Raw genomic sequence first — 24,273 nt, 5'->3', positions numbered from 1 at the left:
ACCTAAAAACAAACTTATTTGAAAGACAGTAGATTTATCCTCAACTCGTGCTAGATGTTTTGTTTGTTTGTTTGTTGTTTTTATATATATCCAGACGGTGTCAATCGAACGAATCGAACGCCGAATCAATCGAACGCAATCGAATCGCAATCGAATATTACCCAGGATTTGCTGTTCGATTGCTTCGATTACATTCGATTGTATTCGATTACGTTCAATTGATTCAATTGTATTAGATTTTATTCGCTTTAGTATGGCACTTAAGCCCTCGGCCGCCCACGCTAAGAAGCTCTAACAGAGTGATCCAATTTAATTTAATCGCAATCAAACTCATCATACATAATCGTAATCGAACGAAATCGAAGATTAATCCAATGTAATTGACAATCAATCGAACCAATCGAACCAATCGAACATAGTCGATAATCAAGCGAACCAATCTAACCTTACTCGAACGCAATCGAATATTACCCAGGAATCGGCCGTTCGATTGAGATTCGATTACGTTCGACAATCAAATCGCAATTATTCGATCGTGTTTGATTACGTTCGATTGGTTCGATTGCGATTTTTGTTCGAAGTTGTTCGATTGACACCGTCTGGATATATTTGTGCTCTATATTCCATTTAAATTTATTTAGAAACTTGTTCAATTGAATTTGACAACTTAGGGATTTGTATGCCTGATGTGTGGCTCTGTGTGGCTTAGAGAAAGCTCGCTATTTATATATGAGCTCTTTTCACTTTCAGGTTTTTATTCATTGTATATAGTAGGTACTAAAAACGAAAAAGAAACTTGAAATGAAATGAAATGAAAAGTCTGGTGGGAGACCACTTTCGTTTTTGTTGCATAAGATTTTGATATAAACTTCTCTCACCAGACATTGCTTTTTTGTCAATGTGTTGTGTCAACTTGTCAGCATTGTATTGTTGTCAAGGGAAAGATAAAAGAGGGTACTAGCCTAGAGTTTCTAATCCTGATAAGGAGTTTAACCTTAGACTGCCATTTGTGTTGTTGTTTTTCTCTAGAGACTTTTTTCCAGCTTGCGGGATTAATTGATGTCAAAGTTAACGAATGTCAATAACAGACAGTTAGTCACACCAGCATCCCGCCAAAATGCGTACCAAAGATTAATGCTGCGAAAGTGCTATATTGTTTACTTGACACTTGACTCTCAAGCAAAAAAATGCGCCGCAAAACTTCTAAAGAGATTCATGAAAAAATAACCCGGGGCTTTTTAATGAAATTAACATTTTCAAAAACTTTGAGAAATTGTTTAAAATTTGAGCCATAGATGAAAAAAATTGAGCCAAGCCAACCTTGAAAACTAATTTGAAGATCAACTTCCCAAGAAAAAGATCTACGGAGGAGGCAGAACCCACTTAGATATCCGTGCACCACCGGATAGGCTATTTCCCAGAAATTTTGCAGGACCTCAAACAATGACCCATTTACATGCGCGGAGTTATTTTTACTTTAGCCTATAAACAAGGCCTTAAAAATCGAAGCGCTGTCTTGGGAATCGAATGACAAAATTTGGTCGGTTGATATTCTGGCTGCTGCACGTTCACAATCTGTCATTTTGTCTCATTTTAAGTTTTCACGTTTTAATTGATTGTCTTGAACTTGATTCAGGTACAGTAACTCTCATCCTTGTTGTTGCAAATACATCCTGTAGATGACTGATGTTGTTTTTTCTGAAAGCTTGATTTCCTAGTATGACTAACTGTCTCTAGTTCTCAATCAAAAGTTGGAATTTGATGCGAGTGTTATTTTTTCAAAGAATCCTTTCTGATTGGATGAAAGTGCTTTATCTTCATTTGATAGGATTTTTAAACAATCCCACAGCAATTGTTTGATCAGGCAAAATAAAACAATTAATATCGCAGTGATTCGATAACAAAATATTTGGTGCTTTCATGAGTGTTTGCGATTGAACAAAATAAAACAATGTAAGTATCTTCCAGGTGGTAAATTTTTAGTTTTTCTTCTATTTCTTTATGTTTGCCAATCCGGGGAGTCTTCATATATAGTGAAAATATGTAATATCTGTCATTTTAGAAAAAGAAAAGTATTGATATATAAATAACTCAAACTGATAAAAATGAAAAAAATTAAGAATATTTTTGTTAATACACCGTTTAGGAGTCTCGCTATTTACACCGTGTTTTACCGTAAAAACGGTAGGTAAAAATGCGCACTTTAGTACTGTGGAAGGTTAGAGGAATGTAAACATTGTCATTTTTTTTCTTTNCATCAACCATTTCTTGTAACAATCACACAAAAATCATGATCCAATCAACTCATTAAAGCATAAAAACAAAGAAAAATAGCGAAAGAGCAGGTAGCAACCAGTTGTTTTTTTTGCCGCCATCTTTGTTTTGACTGTTAAAAGCAGTATGGTCCGATCAACAAATACGCTTCCGAACCGAGCGACGTTTCCCGATCGAGAAGGATACTTATATTTCCAGACTCTGGAAGAAAGACTTATTCATCGTCGTATGAAAACATCTACTTTTTCACGCCGGAGCTCGATTGGGAAAAATCCATTCGTATGCTTCCACAGAGTCGGTGTACAGGCGAATTCTCCTTATTGGGACTTAAGACAGTTGCACACGACGACGAAAGTCTGAATGGAAACGAGGCTGAAAAAGGGTAAAAATCGATTTTATCACTCCGCATATCAGCTTTTTTTTCCCGCGCTTTTGCCAAAAGAGTCGCACTCCGCTCGCTAACGCTCGCTCCGTGCGTAATCACTCATAAAACATTGAATATGCCAGGCGCGATGACAAAAACAGTGTGTCAACCATACACTATGATAAAGCCGATTGTCCTGTTATGTACCATGCACCTCTAGCATGGCAGTATCTTGAGTGCTATAACATAGCTAAGTTATCTTTTTTAAACTCTCTTAGTTTAGTTCTCACCTAAAAAGAACTTATTTGAAAGACAGTAGATTTATCCTCAACTTGTGCTCTAGTTGTTTTGTTTGTTTGTTTGTTGCTTTTATATATATTTGTGCTCTATATTCATTTAAATTTATTTAGAAACTTGTTCAATTGAATTTGACAACTTAGGGATTTGTATGCCTGATGTGTGGCTTAGTAGAGAAAGCTCGCTATTTATATATGAGCTCTTTTCACTTTCAGGTTTTTATTCATTGTATATAGTACTAAAAACGTAAAAGAAACTTGAAATGAAATGAAATGAAAAGTCTGGTGGGAGACCACTTTCGTTTTTGTTTCATAAGATTTTGACATTACAGTTAGTAGGGTGGTCAGGCCAAAGTTTTCCCCTCAAATTTTGAAAACCAAACTAATTTTATTTGAAAGTCGTTACCTTTGTGAGAAAAATGAGGGGTCATTTGTTAAAATTGGTTAAGTAGTTCCAAAGTTATTCCATTTTCAAACCACAAAAAACCACCTTTTCAAAGAATCGCTTCCTTACACACACCACGCCAGCAAGAAATAATTTTCGGAAGCACCAAAATTGCGGCGGATGAAATCTAGTCTTCCGTGTGGCGGGGCGTGAGGAGTTTTGCTTGCGCGGTCTGAAAATCGGCCCGCTGACTGTTGAACTTTAGCCTATCGGTAATGAGCTGGAAATGATAGCTAAAAACAAATTTTACCACTGAAACCCTTAGCTTTCCAACGATATATGGTAGTCTTGATAAAAATTTCAGGAAAGTGCCGAAAAATCAAAATTTCTTCTTTTTGCTCGATTTAAAGACGGCCCGTAGATTATCGAAAAGGCTACCACGTGACAACTAAAGTACTATCTTTCCCGCGTTTTATAAAAAAAACCGTGAGTCTATAACTAATCCAGCTCAATAGCGATATCCATTTGAAAAATGGTGGTCAAGGTAGATGGTGGTGCCACGAATTCTGAGTCACCATTTTTTCACCTTGATGTCTAATAAATGGTATATCTTTTTATTGAAGGTAGGTAATGGGATGGGGTTTTTTTCTTTGTTTTCTCTGATAAATTCTGAGTATTTAAAAAAAAAGAATGAACAAGTTTGGAGTTGTTAAGGATAAGTATGATGGATGGAATGTTCTAATTTTGATTTTCGACTTTTTCCACGCAAAAAATCCCGACGAGTGCGCACCCTACAGTTAAGAACATTTGGCGAGTTCTTGTACGCAACCGCGATCTAAAAAATCATAACAACACTCATCAAAAAATGACGTTCGTGTCTTTTTGCACTTTTTTTAGCCTAGACGATGTAGCAAACATAGTAAATATAAGCACACTGTGCTTTTAATTGGCTGAATTTTTTTTTGCGTCGGAAAAACTTTTTCAAACTTTCAGCTATGATTGACCAAACTGTTACAATGAAAATTATCCAGACATTTTTTATCTTCTTATCCTTATCTCAGAAGAACTCAAAGTTTACTGAATTTAAGCACTAAATATCTTATAATTATTGATATTCACTGAAACACCGTCGTTTGTGTGCTGCGGTGGAGTGTATGACGTAACTCGCGCGGTAAATAACTCGCCTTTTCTTGGAAGATCGTATTGGGCGTTTTGGCATTACCACCCTCGAAGCTAGCGGGCGCCCCTGTCTTTCCGCAACTCTTTCCACCATTTTAGATGGCCATAACAATAGATCTAAAAGGGCGCCATAATCTTGGAAGTATTTGTTTTGGTCTCCAGCTTTGGGAAGTAGCAATGTTTTTGGTTGTTTTTGATGGAAAATAGTAAGAAACTTAAGTTTACAAGTGTCATTTAGTTTTTTCTGGCTTATAGAATGGCAGGATCCTGGATGGTTTCCCTAACTGTATTATATAAACTTCTCTCACCAGGCATTGCTTTTTTGTCAATGTGTTGTGTCAACTTGTCAGCATTGTAATGTTGTCAAGGGAAAGATAAAAGAGGGTACTAGCCTAGAGTTTCTAATCCTGATAAGGAGTTTAAGCTTAGGTTAGACTGCCATTTGTGTTGTTGTTTTTCTCTAATACTTTTTTCCAGCTTGCGGGATTGATTGATGTCAAAGTTAACGAATGTCAATAACAGATCTCACAAATTTTTATGTCTGCGTCGGACACTTTATGCATTACATTATTTGCTACTGTGAGAGGTCCTAAGTCCGACACCACTGCCTAAATCCGATGGGGTCTTTCAAAGATACAAACTAAAATAAAAACAAACCTTTCGCTGTGACGCAACGAAGATACCAAAGTGTCAACTAAACTGAGAGATTTGATACACTAAACCAATTGAACCAAATAACAATAATTGCTTCTTATAACAAAACTTATTTTTTTATTGCAATATCCACAACGTCATAAATGACAACAGTAGTAACAACATCATAAAAAGTAATGAGATGTTTTGATTTTCCAAAGCACACGAAAATATAAAAGAGGTCTGTGTACGAGCGTGCTCATTTTGAAACGTTACGTAATCAAGCCTGGTTTTTATTACTTTACACTGGCACTAAGCTTGATTGCGGGCCTTCCTTAAATAAACATCCGGACTTATGGGTGGTAAAGAGGGCGTTGATAGTGCCGCCTCATTGTTTCGATGTTTGTTATTCAAATTAAGTGCTACCGCATCGCCCTTTTTTCAACTTCGCGTCATTTTTACAATTTAGTCTGTTTGTTTCTTGATGGAAACCAGTCCAAGTTGTTTTGTATTTTTCTCGCACAAGTCACTTTTATTACAAAACTGTTATCGTTTTAAACATGAGCAACTGATCAAGAATAAAAGGTAATTATTTTTACAACTTACACTTTTTAATTACATTAATTGACATCTTGACATTACAGCTATCTTGTTAGATGTTTTGTTTCGAGAGTTCTAGCAATAGTTTATCGTTCAACTTGGAGAGGGAATGTTTGTAAACATAGAATTTTTTTTCATAACAGTTATTTGGGGGGTCGGAATTAGGCAGTGGTGTCGGATTTAGGACCTCTCACGGTATCTATGATTCCCAGTTATGTGGCCGAATTGCCATCTAATGTTTTGTCAGATAGTCCCAAGTTAGAGCAGTTGATGATTGCAGCATGTTGGAATATTCTGAAACCGAGTTTATCTTGCTCAATTAAAACACGCGATTCACACGCAAAAACCACTATCGAGTTAAGGTATTTGAGGAGACCCAGGGCAAGCTCACGCAAAATGGCGCGGAAATTAGGGACATAAGTAAGTACTGATTAGTTACTGTCTGGATAATGTTTATATCAAAATCTGCAATAAAAACTTAAGTTGCTCCGGATCAGAAAGTCTTTTTAAAATTTCAACCAATGAGATTTCCGTGTATGATGAAGGTTAATGACTGGCCCTAAATTTTCGCGCTAACAATATTTTGTGCCTTGGATGACAAGCAGTCATATACATGATATTTGTTTCAATTGTTGATTCTAAGTGTTGGATTTTTTCTTATCTTTCAGTTAGTCACACTAGCATCCCGCCAAAATGCGTATCAAAGATTAACGCTGCGAAAGTGCTATATCGTTTACTTGACTCTCAAGCAAAAAAATGCGCCGCAAAACTTCTAAAGGGATTCATGAAAAAATAACCCGGGGCTTTTTATGGAGGAGGTGGAACCCACCTAGATCCGCGCACCACCGGATAGGCTATTTCCCAAAAATTTTGCCGGACCTCAAACAATGACCCATTTACATGTGCGGAATTATTTTTACTTTAGCTATAAACAAGGCCTATAAAAATCGAAGCGCTGTCTCGGGAATTGAATGACAAAATTTGGTTGGTTGATTATTCTGGCTGCTGCACGTTTGCAATCTGTCATTTTGTCTCATTTTAAGTTTTCACGTTTTAATTGATTGTCTTGGGATCTTGATTCAGGTAACTCTCATCCTTGTTGTTGCAAATACATCCTGTAGATGACTGATGTTGTTTTTTCTGAAAGCTTGATTTCCTAGTGTGACTAACTGTCTCTAGTTCTCAATCAAAAGTGTGAATTTAATGCGAGTTTTATTTTTCAAAGAATCCTTTCTGATTGGATGAAAGTGCTTTATCTTCATTGATAGGATTTTTAAACAATTCCACAGCTATTTTTTGATCAGGCAAAATAAAACAATTGATATCGCAGTGATTCGATAACAAAATATTTGGTGCTTTCATGAGTGTTTGCGATTGAACAAAATAAAACAATGTAAGTATCTTCCAGGGGGTAAATTTTTAATTTTTCTTCTATTTCTTTATGTTTGCCAATCCGAGGAGTCTTCATATATAGAGAGAAGATATGTAATATCTGTCATTTTAGAAAAAGAAAAGTATTGATATATAAATAACTCAAACTGATAAAAATGAAAAAAATTAAGAATATTTTTTTTAATACACCGTTTAGGAGTCTCGCTATCTACACAGTGTTCTACCGTAGGTAAAAATGCGCACTTTAGTACTGTGGAAGGTTAGAGGAATGTAAACATTGTCATTTTTTTCTTTTCTTTAAAGAGAATGATTTAGATATTTGAACATGATATCAATGATGATTTTATGGATCTCCCCTGAAAATTTCACAAAAATTCATCAAGAGGAAAAGAAGTTATGATTAAAAGGAGTTCTTTAACTACCATTTCTCCTTACGAGAACCAAAATTTTCTCGTTTTTTTTTCTCGAAATTTTCTCGTTTTTTTCTCGTTTTTTTTTAAGGGAAAGAGCGGTCGCTAAAATCAAAACAATGGAAAATTGTTTGGACGCGTGCACAGTTGACACTACTAAACAGTGTATTATGTATTACAATTTTTTTGGTATTTTTAATTTTTTAATTTTTAAATCGTTCCGAAACAGAGGGAAATTTAGCAAAAAGTCAAAGGGAATTTAAATAGTGGTATGTGAAAGAAAAACCTAATCCAAATGAAAATGATAGAAGAAGAGTAATGGTGGAGAAACAATGAACTGCAAAAATTTCTGATATATACTAACTATAGGAAAACTCATGAAACCCGCTAACATACTGTAATTTTGAGTTTGGCAAATCTTAGAGATTGGTAAACAATCATTTTTTATTGGTTTCTTTTGCTGATTGCTTGCGTCATCATGAAATGGAATAAAGCATAATGTTGTTCATCCATCAGGCTTTCTGAAGATTTTCTTTTTTTCAAGCCCTCGCCTCCTTGATCCACTTTGACTCAAAGTGATTCCCTTTTAAGGTAATAATAGACGATATCGGCTTTAACGTGAAAACTCAGATTTGACCTCCGAAAATTGCCGAACATTTTTCAGCCTCAAGTTCCTTATAGACGTGTTCCTGTGTAGGATTTAAAAGTCAAATGTGACTATAGATCTAAAAGGACCACGTTTGCTCGATGTTAGTAAAAATTTATGGTTGGTAAGTTTGCCGTGGTTATATCTTTTTTTCAAAAGATTTGGAAACTGGTTTCAATCCAGATTTCGAATGAATGGCTGTTGATTTCTTTTGATCACCCAGCTACGTGTAAAAGACATAATAGTAAATATTTTGTGCCCTTATGGGTCTAGTAATCAGTGGTAAAAAATTTTCTGCCAGATTTCTGTCTCTGCATAATAATTCATCCGTATTTCAATAACACAGTATTACTTGTGAAGTCATTGCAGTGGTGCATATCATGAACAGTGAAATTCATTTAATGTCTCAGACAAAAAACCTTGCTTTGACAACCTATTTATTTTCTTTGTTTTATTAAATGTCAATGTTTCTTAGATTTTTCATCTTAGTTGAAAATGAAATGATGTTTTAAAATGGGAAAGTACAGTAGCCAGAATGTCGTTTTTAAATGAGAAGAAGATCAAACCATACGCTGTTGTTGATTTGTCAGCACACACCATCCTGTCATCTGATGAAATTGAACAGTGTCTACAAGAAGCATCCCACAAACAAAGGTTAGATGAATCGATATGGAATTTCTTTGTTCAATTAAATATTAATAGAATTTTCCAAAGCAATTCAACTTTCAACCCTTAGCAGCAAGGACAACAAGGACAATATTTCTCGACGCACAGCAGCGCGGTTAGCTTTTTAGAGGTCTGGTAATGAATTTACATGAAAAAAAAATTCTCAAAGCGCAGTATTTTTTGGACTACCAAAACAAACCAAGCAAATTCCCGCCAAAATGTTTTAGACATCTTCTCAAATCTCTGCAGTAGAGTGCAAACTATATTTAGCATTCAAATATTTTACCTATATTGACGTTACTTTATCGCTTCAATGCAAGGGTAACTTACATTTTTCACAAGAGCAGCTCCTGTTCTAAAAAATCCGGGATTTGACCCCTCTCTGTTACTAAAAATAGAAACACAGAGGTCAAAATCCGGCTTTTTTCGAGTGCTTCCATTAAAAAATATGACGTCATCTTGACTTACGCATATCAAGAATTAGAATGATGACTTTTTAGAAAAAGAAATGACAGTAATAAAGTCATAAAAATTAAAATGAATCATAAGTATTTTCGATATGAATTCTGTTAACTTACTTTGAAAAAGTAAAAAAAAAGTTAATTCGGTAAAATGCATTAGAGTAGAAATTTGTATCAATACACCTCGTCGTAATCTCTTCAAAAACAAATTCGCTAAAGTGGATCCATTGAAATGCAGAGGTAAAGAAGCAATGATCTCTAAAAAAGCAGCTTAATATGCTCTTGTCTAACTTGATATTTCTTAAAATACACGTCATGTATTACACTGGATATAAATATAATTTTTATAATATAATATTATAATATTATATAATATTATCTCGAATATTTTAGCTGATGATTGTTGGCGGCATGAAACTTAAAGTTATAATAAATCAAAGTCTCTTTCTTTTAATTTTTAATTTTTTAAGTGAAATCCAGGAAAAACAAGGAATTTTTCCAAAAAAATTTTCTCAAACGAATTATCCCATTAATTTTGGCAAGCTGCATGATCTTTTTGTACAAACATGAAATCGTTCTTTAATGATTTTTGTCGATAAACCAGGCACCGTAGTACTTCCAATGAACGCTTCAGGCGTTTGTTAAGTTTTTTAGATTTTAGGATGGGTGTTTAAAAGATGGGAACATTTATTGAATAGTCCTTTAATCACACTATAAAAGTATGAATGGGAACCTTATTTTTCGTTTTTTCGTTTTCTTTAGAGATGTAAAAATGGGTGAAAATTAGTTTGTATACTAAAGGAAAACAATTATTTACACAAACATCTACATGTTTAAAGAAAGGGGCGTTTATCGAAGTAATACGCTAGGTCCATAATTGGGCTCTTCCAGAGAAAAATTTTACCCCACTGTTGAGGATATTGATTTTTCGAAGTATCGATATCCTACTTTATTAGTAAAGATATCCACTCTTAAAAATATGCTCAACCCCCTGGATATCCTCTCTTATAAAGATGCTTACCCCCTGGATATCGTATTTTTACTTGAAAAGACACTTTACCCCCTGGATATCCGCTCCCTTGTATATCCGATATCCTCAACGGACTATTTCTGGAAAAGCCCATTGTATCCCTTGTATTTTCCTACTTTTTTGAATTTTTTTGACTTCATCTTGTTCTATTCTTGTTTGCAGATTGAAATTTGTTGGTGACTATGCATATAATGGAAATCACGCCAAAGAAAATGGAGATGCACCCAACTTCATTGCAATCCCACCTAAAGTAACTTTACTTATTATATCCGGGGGGGGGTGGGTACTAGGGCAAAAAGGGTTACAGGGATGCGCCACTGGTCAGGGTACCTTTATTAACCTCCACGAGTCCCAGGTAGGGTCGCAAAAAACACCAAAATAGAAAAATCAGTCCCTCGAAGGGTGCCTTTTTTGGAAAATTTGGGGAAAAAGTAGAACATTTGAGAAAATTTTGGAATTTCAGTCCCATTCAGGGGCATTTCTTTCGCAAATATCGGCAAAATTTTAGAAAAAACGAGTCCCATGTAAGGTCCATTTTTCGAACCTCAGCGGAACACCCCCGTCGGTCGGCAAGGTTAGGTTATAAATATCCTTTTGTTAAATAAATTTGATGCAGTGGTGTTGATTACCTTAACGGGTCGAATAGGTTGTCCAAGCAAATGATACTCTGTTTTTCAAGCCGTCTCTATCCATCATAAGCTGTCTTGAGCAAGCCAGTATTACAGGAGATTGGTGTTGATAAAAGTATGAAAAAGGAAGGAAAAGGAGGGGAAAGGCTGAGGAGAAAGGAGGGGAAAGGATGAGGGGGAAGGAGGGGAAAGGATGAGGGGAAAGGAGGGGAAAGGATGAGGGGAAAGGAGGGGAAAGGATGAGGGGGAAGGATGAGGGGAAAGGAAGGGAAAATGTTCCTGATTTCCTGGATCGAAATATCAGGAAAATCAGATTGAACAGAAATACTTTTTAACTCCTGCACTTTGGCACATTTTAATGAATGCATCGAATTGAAATTATCAGGTTTTTGGATTTCTAACGGTCATATTGTTCTGGAAAGGTTGACAGTTATTTACACAATGAACTATTTTACTTTTTGGACCTACCCCGGTGGAGGTCCTATAAATATTAACCTTTGTCCGTTCGTTCGTTCGTTCGTTCGTTCGTTATTAGCTTTCCTCATGATTGGCTCGTTAGTTTTTTCTGATTTTTTGCACAAAGATGCATAACTATAAACCCTCGAATGTGACGGAGCCTGATTTTCAAAAAAAAAATTTTTGGGCAAATTTGGGCCAAAAAACGGCTAAAAAACGGGTTTTTTGGACTTTGTGAAAAATTAGGTCGTTAATTTTTTCTGATTTTCTGCATGAAAGTAGGGTACCATCGTAGGTAAAAGATGGCTTAAGTCAGTGTTTTTTACACTTTTGGCAAAAACGTGAAAACTAATTTTCGTCAAAAACGGTTTTTTCAGTCTAAAATCACGATTCTTGAGTATTTTGGGACGAAAACTTCCAATAAGTTCCGATTTATAATTTCAAATCTGTTGAATTTTTTTCCTCGAGCATTACTTGATGAGATATTCCAAAAGATTAGATTTTGTGTTTTTCTCATTTGAAATTGTTATATACAAATTTCAAAGTTCTAAATACGATTTCCTTACACCTTCATCCCTGAATTTCGAAAAACACAAGCGAAGAGCACTTTTTTATTGCTTATTCCGTCACAAAAGTCAGTTAAAGCTAAACATAAATTTTTAAGGTTTTATCAAATGATTTTGAGTCCTATAACATCTAAACTTGGTGGAAAGTCTGCTGAGTCGTGCAAGATTACCCTAGAAAGTTTTTAGAATGATATTCCAACCCTTACAGAGTCAATAAGTATTTGAAATTCCATTTAACTTGGACTATATGGAAGCAAAATTATTTAACCATATTGATTATCGAACAAAGAAAGAATTTTTAGCATGAACTCATAATACATATCAAGATAAAGTTAACGAATTTTAACAATGAATACTAATGAAATAATCTAAAGGAGCTGAGAAAGATTAATATTCCAACAAGAAATATCAGAAAAACCTAACCATAGTAACCTCTTTGAGCTTCTTCGGACTATTCCCAGTTTGAAAAGCTTCGAAACATAATAAGTATCAAGAACTCGATTAATTGTAGAAATAAGATATTTCTTGAGTTCAGAAGGATGAAATATTCCGTTTTTAAAGGGTTACCTAGTTCTAATAATGCAAAGAAGTCGAAGTCTACCAGTCACCCAAGCAATGTAACATTTCGAATTCCAACAAAAATATATATATTTTCTGGTATTTTACAAAAGTTTCATGGAATAAATAATCTTTGCACGCTCTAAACTACAAATACTTTCGATGAAAAGTTTCTTGGTCATAATATGAAACAAGTCTGTAAAAAGGAGCACTTTTGAACGAGAAGCTCAGATTATGGATTATAACTTGACATGAACGTAAAGATGCTTCTGGGTAATTTATTTCGTATTTTTTTAACACAAGAACTAGTTAGGAATATATCAATCTTAGAAGGCTCTCTATCACCAGTAAGGCTTTATCAAGTGATTATCTAACCTTCTCTTCGAAAGGGTTTGATGAAAACATTCGAATGTAGCAAGTCATTTAGGATGAATCATTCCATCCGTGACATGCATGATTTTTTGTAAATTTGGAATATGTCATTCTAGAGAGCTCCAAATGAATTTATATCTTACCCCTACGGATAAAGCAGGCTTTTTTTACTATCAGGTGGTGTAAAATTATTCTTTACAAAAAGATACTTCTGAAATGAGACCTTTTCTACCAAACTAATAAAAAAAGAGTACCATGATAAGGGGTTATGCAAAAAGTGAAATATGGAATCCCTGCATGCTCCATTTCCAAAAAAATGTTAACTTTTCAATTCTAGGGATGCTTGAGATTGAACAAATGCTTGCTTGAACATGATTTCTCAAATACTACCCAATAAAATTTTGAATGAAGTTAATGATTTATCCAACGAAAAAGTGGAATAACTCCTCCAGAATTGCTCTAAATGGAATAATTCTTCCTTTTATGGATTGCGGACGCTTAAAGGCTTCTGCCTGCCAAATTTTAGCCCAAAAGCTTAAAAACTCAATGAGCTATTGCCGATGGAATATTTCTTCCATTTCCCAATGGAATTAATTTATGATTAACTGCTCCAAACTTTGAAAGATCGTTACTTTTAGTACAATAACGCTATATAGTTCATTTAAAAAGGAATGAAATCTTTAATCTTTTCTCTCTCCAATAGAACCACTAAATTTGATAATGAACGAAAACTTGCTCTCTAAAATTTGGTTTTAAAAAAGTGCCCAAATTTTCACGTTTTTGCCAAAAGTGTAAAAAACACTGACTTAAGCGAATTTTTGCAAAAAAATTTTATTGGCTCAAAAAACGCATGTTTATCTATAAGAATCACTATTAATAAGCATACATCAATGTTCTTAGTCAAATTACTCAATTTTTCTATGAGATAGATGTTTTTTTGCTCAGGAGGGCTTACTTTTGAAGAATATGTGTGTTTAGACATGAAATTTTGGTTGCTTGGCGTGTTTTTATAGAAAAACTGGCCAAATTCGATATTTTTTTATAAGCACATTATCAATTACTTAGGTATTAGCTTTTCTCGAGATTGGCTCTTTCATTCTTTACGATTTTTTGAACAAAGATGCATAACTATAAACCCTCGAATGTGACGGAGCCCGATTTTCAAAAAAAAATTTTGGGCAAATTTGGGCCAAAAAACGGCTAAAAAATGGTTTTTTTGGACTACATCAATGTTCTTAGTCAAATTACTCAATTTTTTTTATGAGATAGATGTTTTTTTGCTCATGAGGGCTTACTTTTAAAAAATATATGTGTTTAGAAATGCAATTTTGGTTGCTTGGCTTGTTTTTATAGAAAAGCTGGCCAAATTCGATATTTTTTATAAGCACACTATCAATTACTTAGGTATTAGCTTTTCTCGAGATGGCTCTTTTATTCTTTATGATTTTTTGCACAAAGATGCATAACTATAAACCCTCGAATGTGACGGAGCTCGATTCTTGGAAAAAAAATTTTGGGGTAAATTTCAGCTAAAAAGAGAGATGTTTTTTTGCTCTCGAAGTCTTGAATATGAAGGAATATTTCAAGAGCATGAAATTTTGGTTTCTAAACGTGTTCTTTTATAAGAAACAAACGACTAATTTTAATAGATCGTCACTATTTGTGTTCTGAATGATTGTTGAATGGTCACGCTTATGTAGATATCAATTATATATGTGTTAAATGCATAACCAGGTAGGTCCATAAAAGTATCACTTGTATATTCTTGACAGGCATTAAAGCTCAACCTTTTTATTTGAATATCTTCCTAATCTCTCACGTTCCATAATATTTTTATTTATCCATGACATAAAGAAACGAAGTAAAAGCCTATCAGCCCTTTATGATGAATTGTTGAAATCAGAGGAGGAGAAAAACATTCGAAAATCTTCAGACAACACAGGTATTCACATTATTTCTTGCATTTCTTGGCCAACCACTGCCCTTCATAAAACCTGGACCAAGCTTTATCTGCCATCTTTGATCGGAGTTTTTCACTGCCCTTTATAAAACCTGGACTGCCCTTACGATGTTCTTTAAAAACAAAACCTTTAATAACTCTCCGACGAACATATATGAAAATTTGATTGATTGATAGATTGACTATCATTTTAGGTACCATAACGGCTCAACCTAGAAAAAGAAAATTAGAATCTCATAATTTCTGTTGTTCAACAAACAGGTACGATGTGTCAAAATGCTTACTCCCAAATCACTCCAACGACCACTACACCATCAGGTTATGACGTCATCACGGGCCGGGAAAGATCGTACACTGCACCAGCGACTGTCTATGACGTGGTCAGGATCAAATCAAGTCGTCGACGGAAAACCAGTAAAGGTTTGTTTTGTTTTATGGTGCTATGACCCTTGACAGTCACCAGACGGTGTCAATCGAACAAGTTCGAATGAAAATTGCAATCGAACCAATTGAATGTGATCGAATAATTGCGATTCGATTGTTGAACGCAGCGATTTTTATACTCTGACAAAATGATCTATAAAAGGTTCCTAATTATAACATGTAATTCCTTTTTAAATCTATCGATGGCTTTATGGGCAGCTACCCCTAGAACTTTGGGGTATTGTGCTTATTATATGAAGTTTTTCTAAAGGGTATTATCTAGTATCCGCAACATACTTTATAAAAATGGTATATCTTTTCATTCAGAACATCTTGAATATTCCCACGATTACACGCAAAATTAATCATCTTATTCCCAAAGTAAACAAAAAGCTGTTTGCTTCCGATGATAAATCAGAATAGAATAAAAGGCATTGACTCTCTTTCTAACTTTATTACCTTCATGGTTTTAACAAATTGACGTTTCTCTATCATTTCAATGCAAGGGTATCTTACAACTTTTACATTAAAGGGATAATCAGATGGTCTGAGGTTTTAAGGGTACCTGTTCTTATACATGAGAAAACGTGATTCCCCAAGTAGTTTTGTCAACTGGCAAGTCGATGTCAGGATATTTCGAATTCCGAGCTCTTTCCAACGTGAAAGTTCCGCGAGAGGTCCCACTGTTTTTTTTTGAAGTTCCTGAGAAGTCCGTCTGACTTGTCAAAGGTGAGATATATTTCAGGGGGTCTTGTAGAATTTTAGAAGCGTTTGAACGGCGATAATACTAAAAATTTGCTCCTCAACGGTCCGCATAAACAAATAAACGAAACTGAAAGCAAATGTCTCTCGGAATTTTGTGAGTTTGTAAGCCAACTCGGTTTACAATAACAAACTGGAAAGTGCGATGCAAGATCCATAAAAAAACATGGCGACTGCTTTTTGAGATCTTTTAAAAACCAAGAATTTGAGTTGGAGAATAAGAAACACTATTAAAGTTTTGGGTAAGGAAAAAAGCAGTCTGTTTTTCCTGTTGATTCAGTAGTGAAATATCTCAATCTTGGCAACCATCTGATTATCCCTTTAAGCGCCCCAACGCTTGTGTTATCGATACCGTCATCGAGAAGAACTGTCCCTCTATTTTCGTTACCAGTCTCCTTAAAGCCGACTGCGGTGGTAAAGACCGGTCTCCACTTTCGCGCGACATGAGCGAAAACATTTTGACGATTTTGTAAGGTCATTGGTCGGTTGAAAAATGAAGCAATTCCATCGGTAGAAATTGACGTAACGGATGAAAAAAGTAGAACTTTCTTCAACTTTTTTTTTGTTCGCGAGAAACTTTTTTATGACGTAATCTTTTCTTCAGGTAAAAAAGGTTACGAAAAAACTGTCGCCTATTTCGCGCGAAAGTGGAGACCGGTCTTAAGTGTTCACCATGAATTACTATCGGTTACTACTAGCAACTAAAGTAAATATAACTGTAAATCAAAATGGCGGAATTATCCCCTTCATTTTTTACGATAAAGAGATTTTTTCTGGTTGATAACACTTCAAATTTTTATTCAGGATTTTTCAGTTTACCATTGAAAAAAATCTTCTAAAACAGCTTTCCTTTTTACACTAGATGAAAGAGTGAAAATGAAAATGATAAAAACACTTTCTCACTTTTGGGCGCAAAGTTAATCATTGGTTTTGAGAACCTTGCTTTTTTGTAAGAAATTTCTGATTTAATGTGTAGATTCGGAAGACGATTTTACAGTATAGAAAATAAGTGATTAATTTTGTGATTTTGTAGATTAATCAGTGCCCCGGCTGAACTCTCAGCGGAAATTTCACTTATCAAAGTCTTTGTGGATATAGAAATATCTTACTGTTTGTTTCCAAGGCAAAAAGACAATGAGTTTGGTTTTGGAGTGCAATATTTCTATTCCATTTTCATCAACGGGGTATTAGTCCACCAGGGAACATTTTTTTCACTGATTTTTTCACTGGGGTAGGGGCTTCACCGTTTTGCAATACAGGTTCAGGGTAAACTAGTAAACCACGTCGTTGTATTTCACTGCAGATTAAACTTGCAATGGGCTCTATGTCTATATATATCTCTCTGTCTATATATCTTCAAAGCTTGACTCCAGAGGAGTCATTCACAGAATTCCCTAGGGAATTTCCCTTTGTCCACTTCTTCTTTCAGTCTGCGCCACAATTAGTTTTATGGCGTGAGATGCTAGGCAATTCGATCTGCCTAGCCAGGGTGCAGTATGCAGTGCTGACGAGTCCTAATAAGGACGAAATGCATATGCTGCTCTACCACCCAAATCTCCTGAAAGAAGATAGTTGGACAGAAATTCTTTGAATTTCTTCACATATATATATGTTCACTGAATACAATGTCTTTCCAAACCACTCTCCCGTGGCAATTTCTATTTTTTATAAGAACTCTTTATTATAAGCACTATTCCCGCGTTCCCTGTGTCCAAGGAAAGACAGACACTTGCTAGTCTAGGTTCAGGGGTGTTCTAGTCTCACGTGCCTTTCTCTCTGGGTGCTCTAGAACAGTTTTGATGCATTCAAATAGTTTCTCCGGCACCCGTAATATTAAGTTCGTCCGTTGCAGGGAGATTAAGGTCATACTGAAAAATTCATTGATATCCACTCTGTGTCTTCTCTCTCAATTTGTTCTTGAAATCTTACTACCGAGTTTTTTTTCGATGAGTAGTGGTTTAAAATTCGAAAGAGATGTTCAAACATCATGGAAATCGTGTTTTTAGCACTAAATCTTTCGTTCCTATTTGAATTCTTAGAATTGGAACCGTAATGTTTGTAGGAGATGTGTTTAGGAATTTTGATTAGGCGTCTCCTTGTGAGATCCAACCCTGCCTTGTAATGTTCACTTGATGTCACTGGACATAATTTTTGTATCGAATTAGAAAGTGAAAAACTTTTGTTCCACGAATTTGGGATCTCAAATTGTCTTAAAATGTTTTTATTCTTTCGATCGCGACTCTTAATTGCCGATATCATTCAATTTACTAAATTTGATTAATGAACCAACAAAACTTGAAAGATTTTTGAGCCGTGATGCGTGATTTGGACTATTTTCAAAGGGATATGTGATCATCAAAGACTTTCACCGCTTGGGGAAAAACTTAAGAAAATTGAATTTGAAATGTAATACTTTTCGTGATGCACCCTGTATATAAAGAAGAAGAAAAGGTGCATTTTTTATTGAAATTTTAAAGCTATATCCGCCATCTTTGATCAGAGTGGTACAGGCAAAATGTGTTACCTGCAGTAAATATCCGTCAAGCGGTGGTAAATCATATTAAGTGTTCAAGGGAAGTGCATTTACACCGCTATTGAGTAGTCCTACCATTAGGGGGCCCCCAGCGGTTAGCGTGAATGCGTGAAAATTAAAAAAGATTTGCTTGAATGCGTGAATTGGAAAGCTTTGCGTGAACAAAAATTGTGTGAATTGCGAAAAAACATTACGTGAATTTGGGAAAAAATTTGCGTGATTGCGTAAATTGAAGTCCTCTGGGGGGTCTCATTAGGGAAATATTTTAGATTGAGAAACTGGCTCCCCAGTGTATTCCATAGCCTAGTTAACTAATTGCCCGTATTCACAGACACGCAGCGTTTTCGGTGCTTTAAATTTTATATTTTCCATATTTACGGATTTTAAAGTTTGCCTTGGAATACTGTTAATCAGTCACAACTTACCATCAAATTTATCCTAGTGACTGAATCAAACTAGCTTAGATTTCTAGGCTATGTCTATAATATGTCGACTAAGGAGGTCGAAATATTGTTTAAAATAAAATTTATATGAAGAATGACCATTTGAACGTACATAAATGATTCGATACATTCTCAGCTGAAGTATGACAATTCAAGAATTCTAGGCTATGTATTAATCTTGGATTAATCTTGACTTCCCGTTGCAAATTTTCGTATTTGGCTTTCATAAAAACTCAGGGACGGGGTCATTTTGCAACCCAAAGAATTTACTCAGAATTTACTAGCTTAGATTTCTAGGCTATGTATGATTTGTTCTTTTTAGACCACGTTATCCTTGGTCGAAAAAACCGACCCCCCGTTGAATCATTCCAATTTCTAAGGAAAAGAATACTCGGTTTACCTTCTTTTTGTTTTGGTTGGTAGAGATAAGTTTCTATGTCTTATCTCTGACTCCGGCTCTTGTTATTCTGCTATTCTCTCTATTATTTTGTCAAGAAGATTTCTCTCTTTTTTTCAAATCATTTTAATTCTTGTGTTCAGCTATATCCTTCTCCACTTAACTTAGGCTACGTCATATCTTCCTTCGTTTCGAGCGGAAAACTCATACTCTTCGGGATATGAGCACTGCTCTTGTTTTGAATTTTGAATATTGAAATTCTCCGGATAAATCGCATATGCGCACTGAGGTTTTAATGAAACAATAGAGAGTTTCGAAAAGTCAATCAGTTGTGTTTTAAACATTCTTTTATTTGAAATATCTATTGATAAACATCTTTTGTGAAAGTCTATTATTTTTAGTGGCCTAGTGGCCGCCTATAGCAGTGCCTATAGACCAAGAGTAAGACCTAAAAGCCTGGAGCTGTCTATTGTGTAGCACTTAACTCCCAATTTTTAAAGGTTTTGTTTTGGTTTTCTTATGTGTTTGGCAATTTCTATTATTCATAAGAAAGTTTTAGTCTAGGAGTGATCGAGAGGAGATTTACCCACGGCGATCTCGCTCCCTGGAATATTTCCCCGAAATGGGCTTTTCCAGAAACACTCCGTGCCCCCTGTTGAGGATATCAGATATCCAGGGGGTAAAGTGTCTTTTCAAGTAAAAAATACGATATCCAGGGGTAAGCATCTTTATAAGAGAGGATATCCAGGGGGTTGAGCATAATTTTAAGAGTGGATATCCAGTGGGTCTTTATTAATAAAGTAGGATATCCAGGGGGTCTTTATTAATAAAGTAGGATATCCAGGGGGTTCGATACTTCGAAAAATCAATATCCTCAACAGTGGGGGTAAAATGTTTTGATGGAAAAGCCCAATTTTTCTGCTAAAGATTTCCTAGAATCAAGAAGTGTCCTCTTTATAACCCTACCAACTACTTTTTTTAACCTGAAGGTATCATGTCGAGTTTCTAATAGAAGTGTTCTCTTTCGAACCCTACCAACTACTTTTTGGACCTACCTGGAGGTCCTATAAATTAACCTTTGTTCGTCCGTCCGTCCGTCTGTCCGTCTGTCCGTCTGTTACCAGCTTTTCTCGAGATTGGCTCATTAGTTTTTTCTGATTTTTGGCACAAAGATGCAAAATGGCAATACCCAAAATGTGACGGAGCCCGATTTTCGAAAAAAAAATTTTTCCGGCCGAAAATGTCGGAAATATGCCGGAAAAACCAGTTTTTTGACATTTTCTCGAGATTTCATCATTAGTTTTTTCTGATTTTTTGCTTAAAGATGCGTATTAACAATGCCCAAAACATGACCGGGTCCGATTTTTGCGAAAAAATTTTTTTCAGCCGAAAATGCCGGAAATATGCCGGAAATCACCGTTTTTCTGAATTTTCATTAGACTTTTTCCTTATAATTGGTTGTTTTTTCATTCAAAAACTTTATTAAAAGCAATGCCCACCATCAAGCATGTTTCAATTTTCAATAAAATTGATTTTTGAAGCCGGAACTATTAAAATATCGCCGGAACAACCTATATTCGCCGGAAAGACAGTATTTCTTGAATTTCTCGAGCTGTACTTTATATTTTTTTATGAAATTTTGCGCACTGATGCAAAATGACAATACCTAAAATGTGACAGAGCCCGATTTTCGAAAAACATTTTTTTCCAGCTGAAAATGCCGGGAATATGCCGGAAAAACCGGTTTTTGACATTTTCTCGAATTTTCATCCTTAGTTTTTTCTGATTTTTTGCAGAAAGATGCGTATGCGCAATACTCAAAACATGACAGAGTTCTATTTTTTGAGAAAATTTTTTTCCGGCCGAAAATGCCGGAAATCGACGTTTTTGTTTTCTAGAAACCTTCTTTATTAAGCTGTGCGTTTTCCTGATAGTGTATTGTTTTTATAAAGAAAAGCGTTTAATAACTTTTTTACTTTTTTTTCATAAGTCTTTTTCAATAGTATTGATAATTTCTACCAATAGATATGCTTTCATTTTATATATTTTTGTATTTTGACCAGTTATGTCTAATGTGTTTCATTGTTTCAATGTTAATTGGTTAGTTTTGGTAACCAGGTAGGTCCATAAAAGTATCACTTGTTTTAACCTGAAGGTATCATGTCGAGTTTCTAATAGAAGTGTTCTCTATCGAACCCTACCAACTACTTTTTTTAACCTGAAGGTATCATGTCGAGTTTCTAATAGAAGTGTTCTCTTTCGAACCCTACCAACTACTTTTTTTAACCTGAAGGTATTATGTCGAGTTTCTAATAGAAGTGTTCTCTTTCGAACCCTACCAACTACTTTTTTTAACCTGAAGGTGTCCTGTCGAGTTTCTAATAGAAGTGTTCTCTTTCGAACCCTACCAACTACTTTTTTTAACCTGAAGGTGTCCTGTCGAGTTTCTAATAGAAGTGTTCTCTTCGAACCCTACCAACTACTTTTTTTAACCTGAAGGTATCATGTCGAGTTTCTAATAGAAGTGTTCTCTTTCGAACCCTACCAACTACTTTTTTTAACCTGAAGGTATCATGTCGAGTTTCTAATAGAAGTGTTCTCTTTCGAACCCTACCAACTACTTTTTTTAACCTGAAGGTGTCCTGTCGAGTTTCTAATAGAAGTGTTCTCTTTCGAACCCTACCAACTACTTTTTTTAACCTGAAGGTATCATGTCGAGTTTCTAATAGAAGTGTTCTCTTTCGAACCCTACCAACTACTTTTTTTAACCTGAAGGTATCATGTCGAGTTTCTAATAGAAGTGTTCTCTTTCGAACCCTACCAACTACTTTTTTTAACCTGAAGGTATCATGTCGAGTTTCTAATAGAAGTGTTCTCTTTCGAACCCTACCAAAACTACTTTTTTTAACCTGAAGGTGTCCTGTCGAGTTTCTAATAGAAGTGTTCTCTTTCGAACCCTACCAACTACTTTTTTTAACCTGAAGGTATCATGTCGAGTTTCTAATAGAAGTGTTCTCTTTCGAACCCTACCAACTACTTTTTTTAACCTGAAGGTATCATGTCGAGTTTCTAATAGAAGTGTTCTCTTTCGAACCCTACCAACTACTTTTTTTTAACCTGAAGGTATCATGTCGAGTTTCTAATAGAAGTGTTTCTCTTTCGAACCCTACCAACTACTTTTTTTAACCTGAAGGTATCATGTCGAGTTTCTAATAGAAGTGTTCTCTTTCGAACCCTACCAACTACTTTTTTTAACCTGAAGGTGTCCTGTCGAGTTTCTATGAAACTTACAGTAGCGGATAAAAATATACAGGGCTGAAAATGGAGGGATGAAAACTTAAATTACAAATCTTGAAATTTTTTACTACTTTGACCCCTAAATTGCTTGAAAATGAGTATTTTCAGGCTCATCATTGTTCTTAAATTGTTCTTATTTTTTGGCGATTTTGAGTCTCTTATAAAATTGTTTTTATAAAAGAAAAAAGTTTAAGGCTTAAAATAATGGAGCTATCTATTATGTAGACTAAAGATATTCTTTAAAAGGAAAAAGTTTATCGAAATCTCAAATCTATTTTGTTGAAAAAATCATGAGTGAAGAAAAAATTGATAAAAAAGGAGCACTCAACACGTTTACGAAGAACTTTTTTTTCAAAATGTTTTTTATGTGAAGAAAAGGAAATGTGTTGTCTCTTGGGGTTTTCATGAAAAGAAAACTCGTACCCTTCATGGAATTCTTTTTAAAGTTGCTCAGAGTTGCTTAATCATTTTTCTGGATAGCGCGCGTGTCAATCGCACTGTTTAACAGTGTTTTTATTATGATTTTTGTTGAATTTTAATCTCTATTTGCATGTTACCTTATTTCGTTTATTAGTTTAAGGGTCTTTCTTTTGAATCAAGGAATGTTGAAATTTGGTGTGGTGTAATTTTTTTCAGCAGTATTACACAGTGCCGTAGGAAGCATTTTGATATTTGGGGGGGGGGCATAAGTTCAGTGACACCGTGAGGGCCAACCATGGTTTGGCCCGACCCGAGGGGGGGATTTTGAAATCTAGAGCTCTAAATTGGCTAAAAACACACTCAAATAACTAAGATAATTCGAATAAGAGTTGAAATTTGGTTTGGTGGTTTGGTGGTTTGGTGTAATTTCTTTTCAGCAGTATCAGTATATTTTTCAGCTATATCTGAAATCTCTGTCTTGAAGTCTGTCTCGAAATAATTTGCAGCTGGAGAAAAAAATGGCTGTAACCTTTGATAGAATTCGAATCAAGTTGCGATTTTGTGCTCGTTAAAAAGATATTCGTGAGTGGGATATTATCAAGTAAAAAAATTGAGAAAAAAAAGGAATATGAAAATGAAAAATGAAGAAGAAAAAAATCAACTTTTTGTAGAAATGTGGTATAATTACCATTTTCACAGGAGTGACTCTTCAATCTTAGATCATCATCAATGTGAAAAAACTTTTCAAAAATATTCATTCAATCAAAAGATATCAAACAAAGTTTATTGCTGGTTGATCGACAAAAGGCTGTTTTTTTGTCGTTTTTTACCAGTTTTTACTATTTTTTAGAGTCAAGAAGAGTTTCTAGAATGAAAAAGTTGAGCTTTTTATCTTTCGGTGCTGGAAGGAACGCCTTTTTTGGCATTCAAATCTTTTGATTTAATTATATTGGAATCTCCTTAACTCGAACCTTTATAAGATTTACATGGTCTCTTCAGTTAACAAAGCCTTATAAACCTTACTCCATAACTCGAAATTTCTATAATTCGAACAAATTTTTGTTCCCCGTGCGTGTTCGAGTTATGGAGAATCCACTGTATAATCTTACCATATAAGTCGT

The 24,273-nt window shown here is 35.0% G+C and overlaps 1 protein-coding gene across 3 annotated transcripts in view; it reads left to right on the top strand.

Annotated features, from left to right (window-relative positions):
• The first annotated feature begins 8,652 nt into the window (after positions 1–8,652).
• LOC136812158 (serine-rich adhesin for platelets-like) overlaps positions 8,653–24,273 on the top strand; it is a 57,217-nt gene continuing 41,596 nt past the window's right edge. For 2 of the 3 annotated variants that reach the window (XM_067068641.1, XM_067068666.1), the window contains exons 1-4: positions 8,659–8,833; positions 10,499–10,586; positions 14,772–14,859; positions 15,139–15,297. In XM_067068641.1, coding sequence (XP_066924742.1) covers positions 8,715–8,833; positions 10,499–10,586; positions 14,772–14,859; positions 15,139–15,297 — 454 coding nt within the window. In that variant the 5' untranslated portion in view covers positions 8,659–8,714. Of the gene's footprint in view, positions 8,834–10,498; positions 10,587–14,771; positions 14,860–15,138; positions 15,298–24,273 lie in introns of all 3 variants that reach the window. The other variant, XM_067068635.1, reaches the window with a different exon arrangement.

The sequence above is a fragment of the Clytia hemisphaerica genome, unplaced genomic scaffold (assembly GCF_902728285.1).
Source record: "Clytia hemisphaerica strain Z4C2 unplaced genomic scaffold, Clytia hemisphaerica genome assembly, whole genome shotgun sequence".
Classification (NCBI taxonomy): Eukaryota; Metazoa; Cnidaria; class Hydrozoa; order Leptothecata; family Clytiidae; genus Clytia; species Clytia hemisphaerica.
The sequence above is the reverse complement of the archived record's forward strand: the minus strand, read 5'-3'. Positions and strand labels throughout refer to the sequence as shown.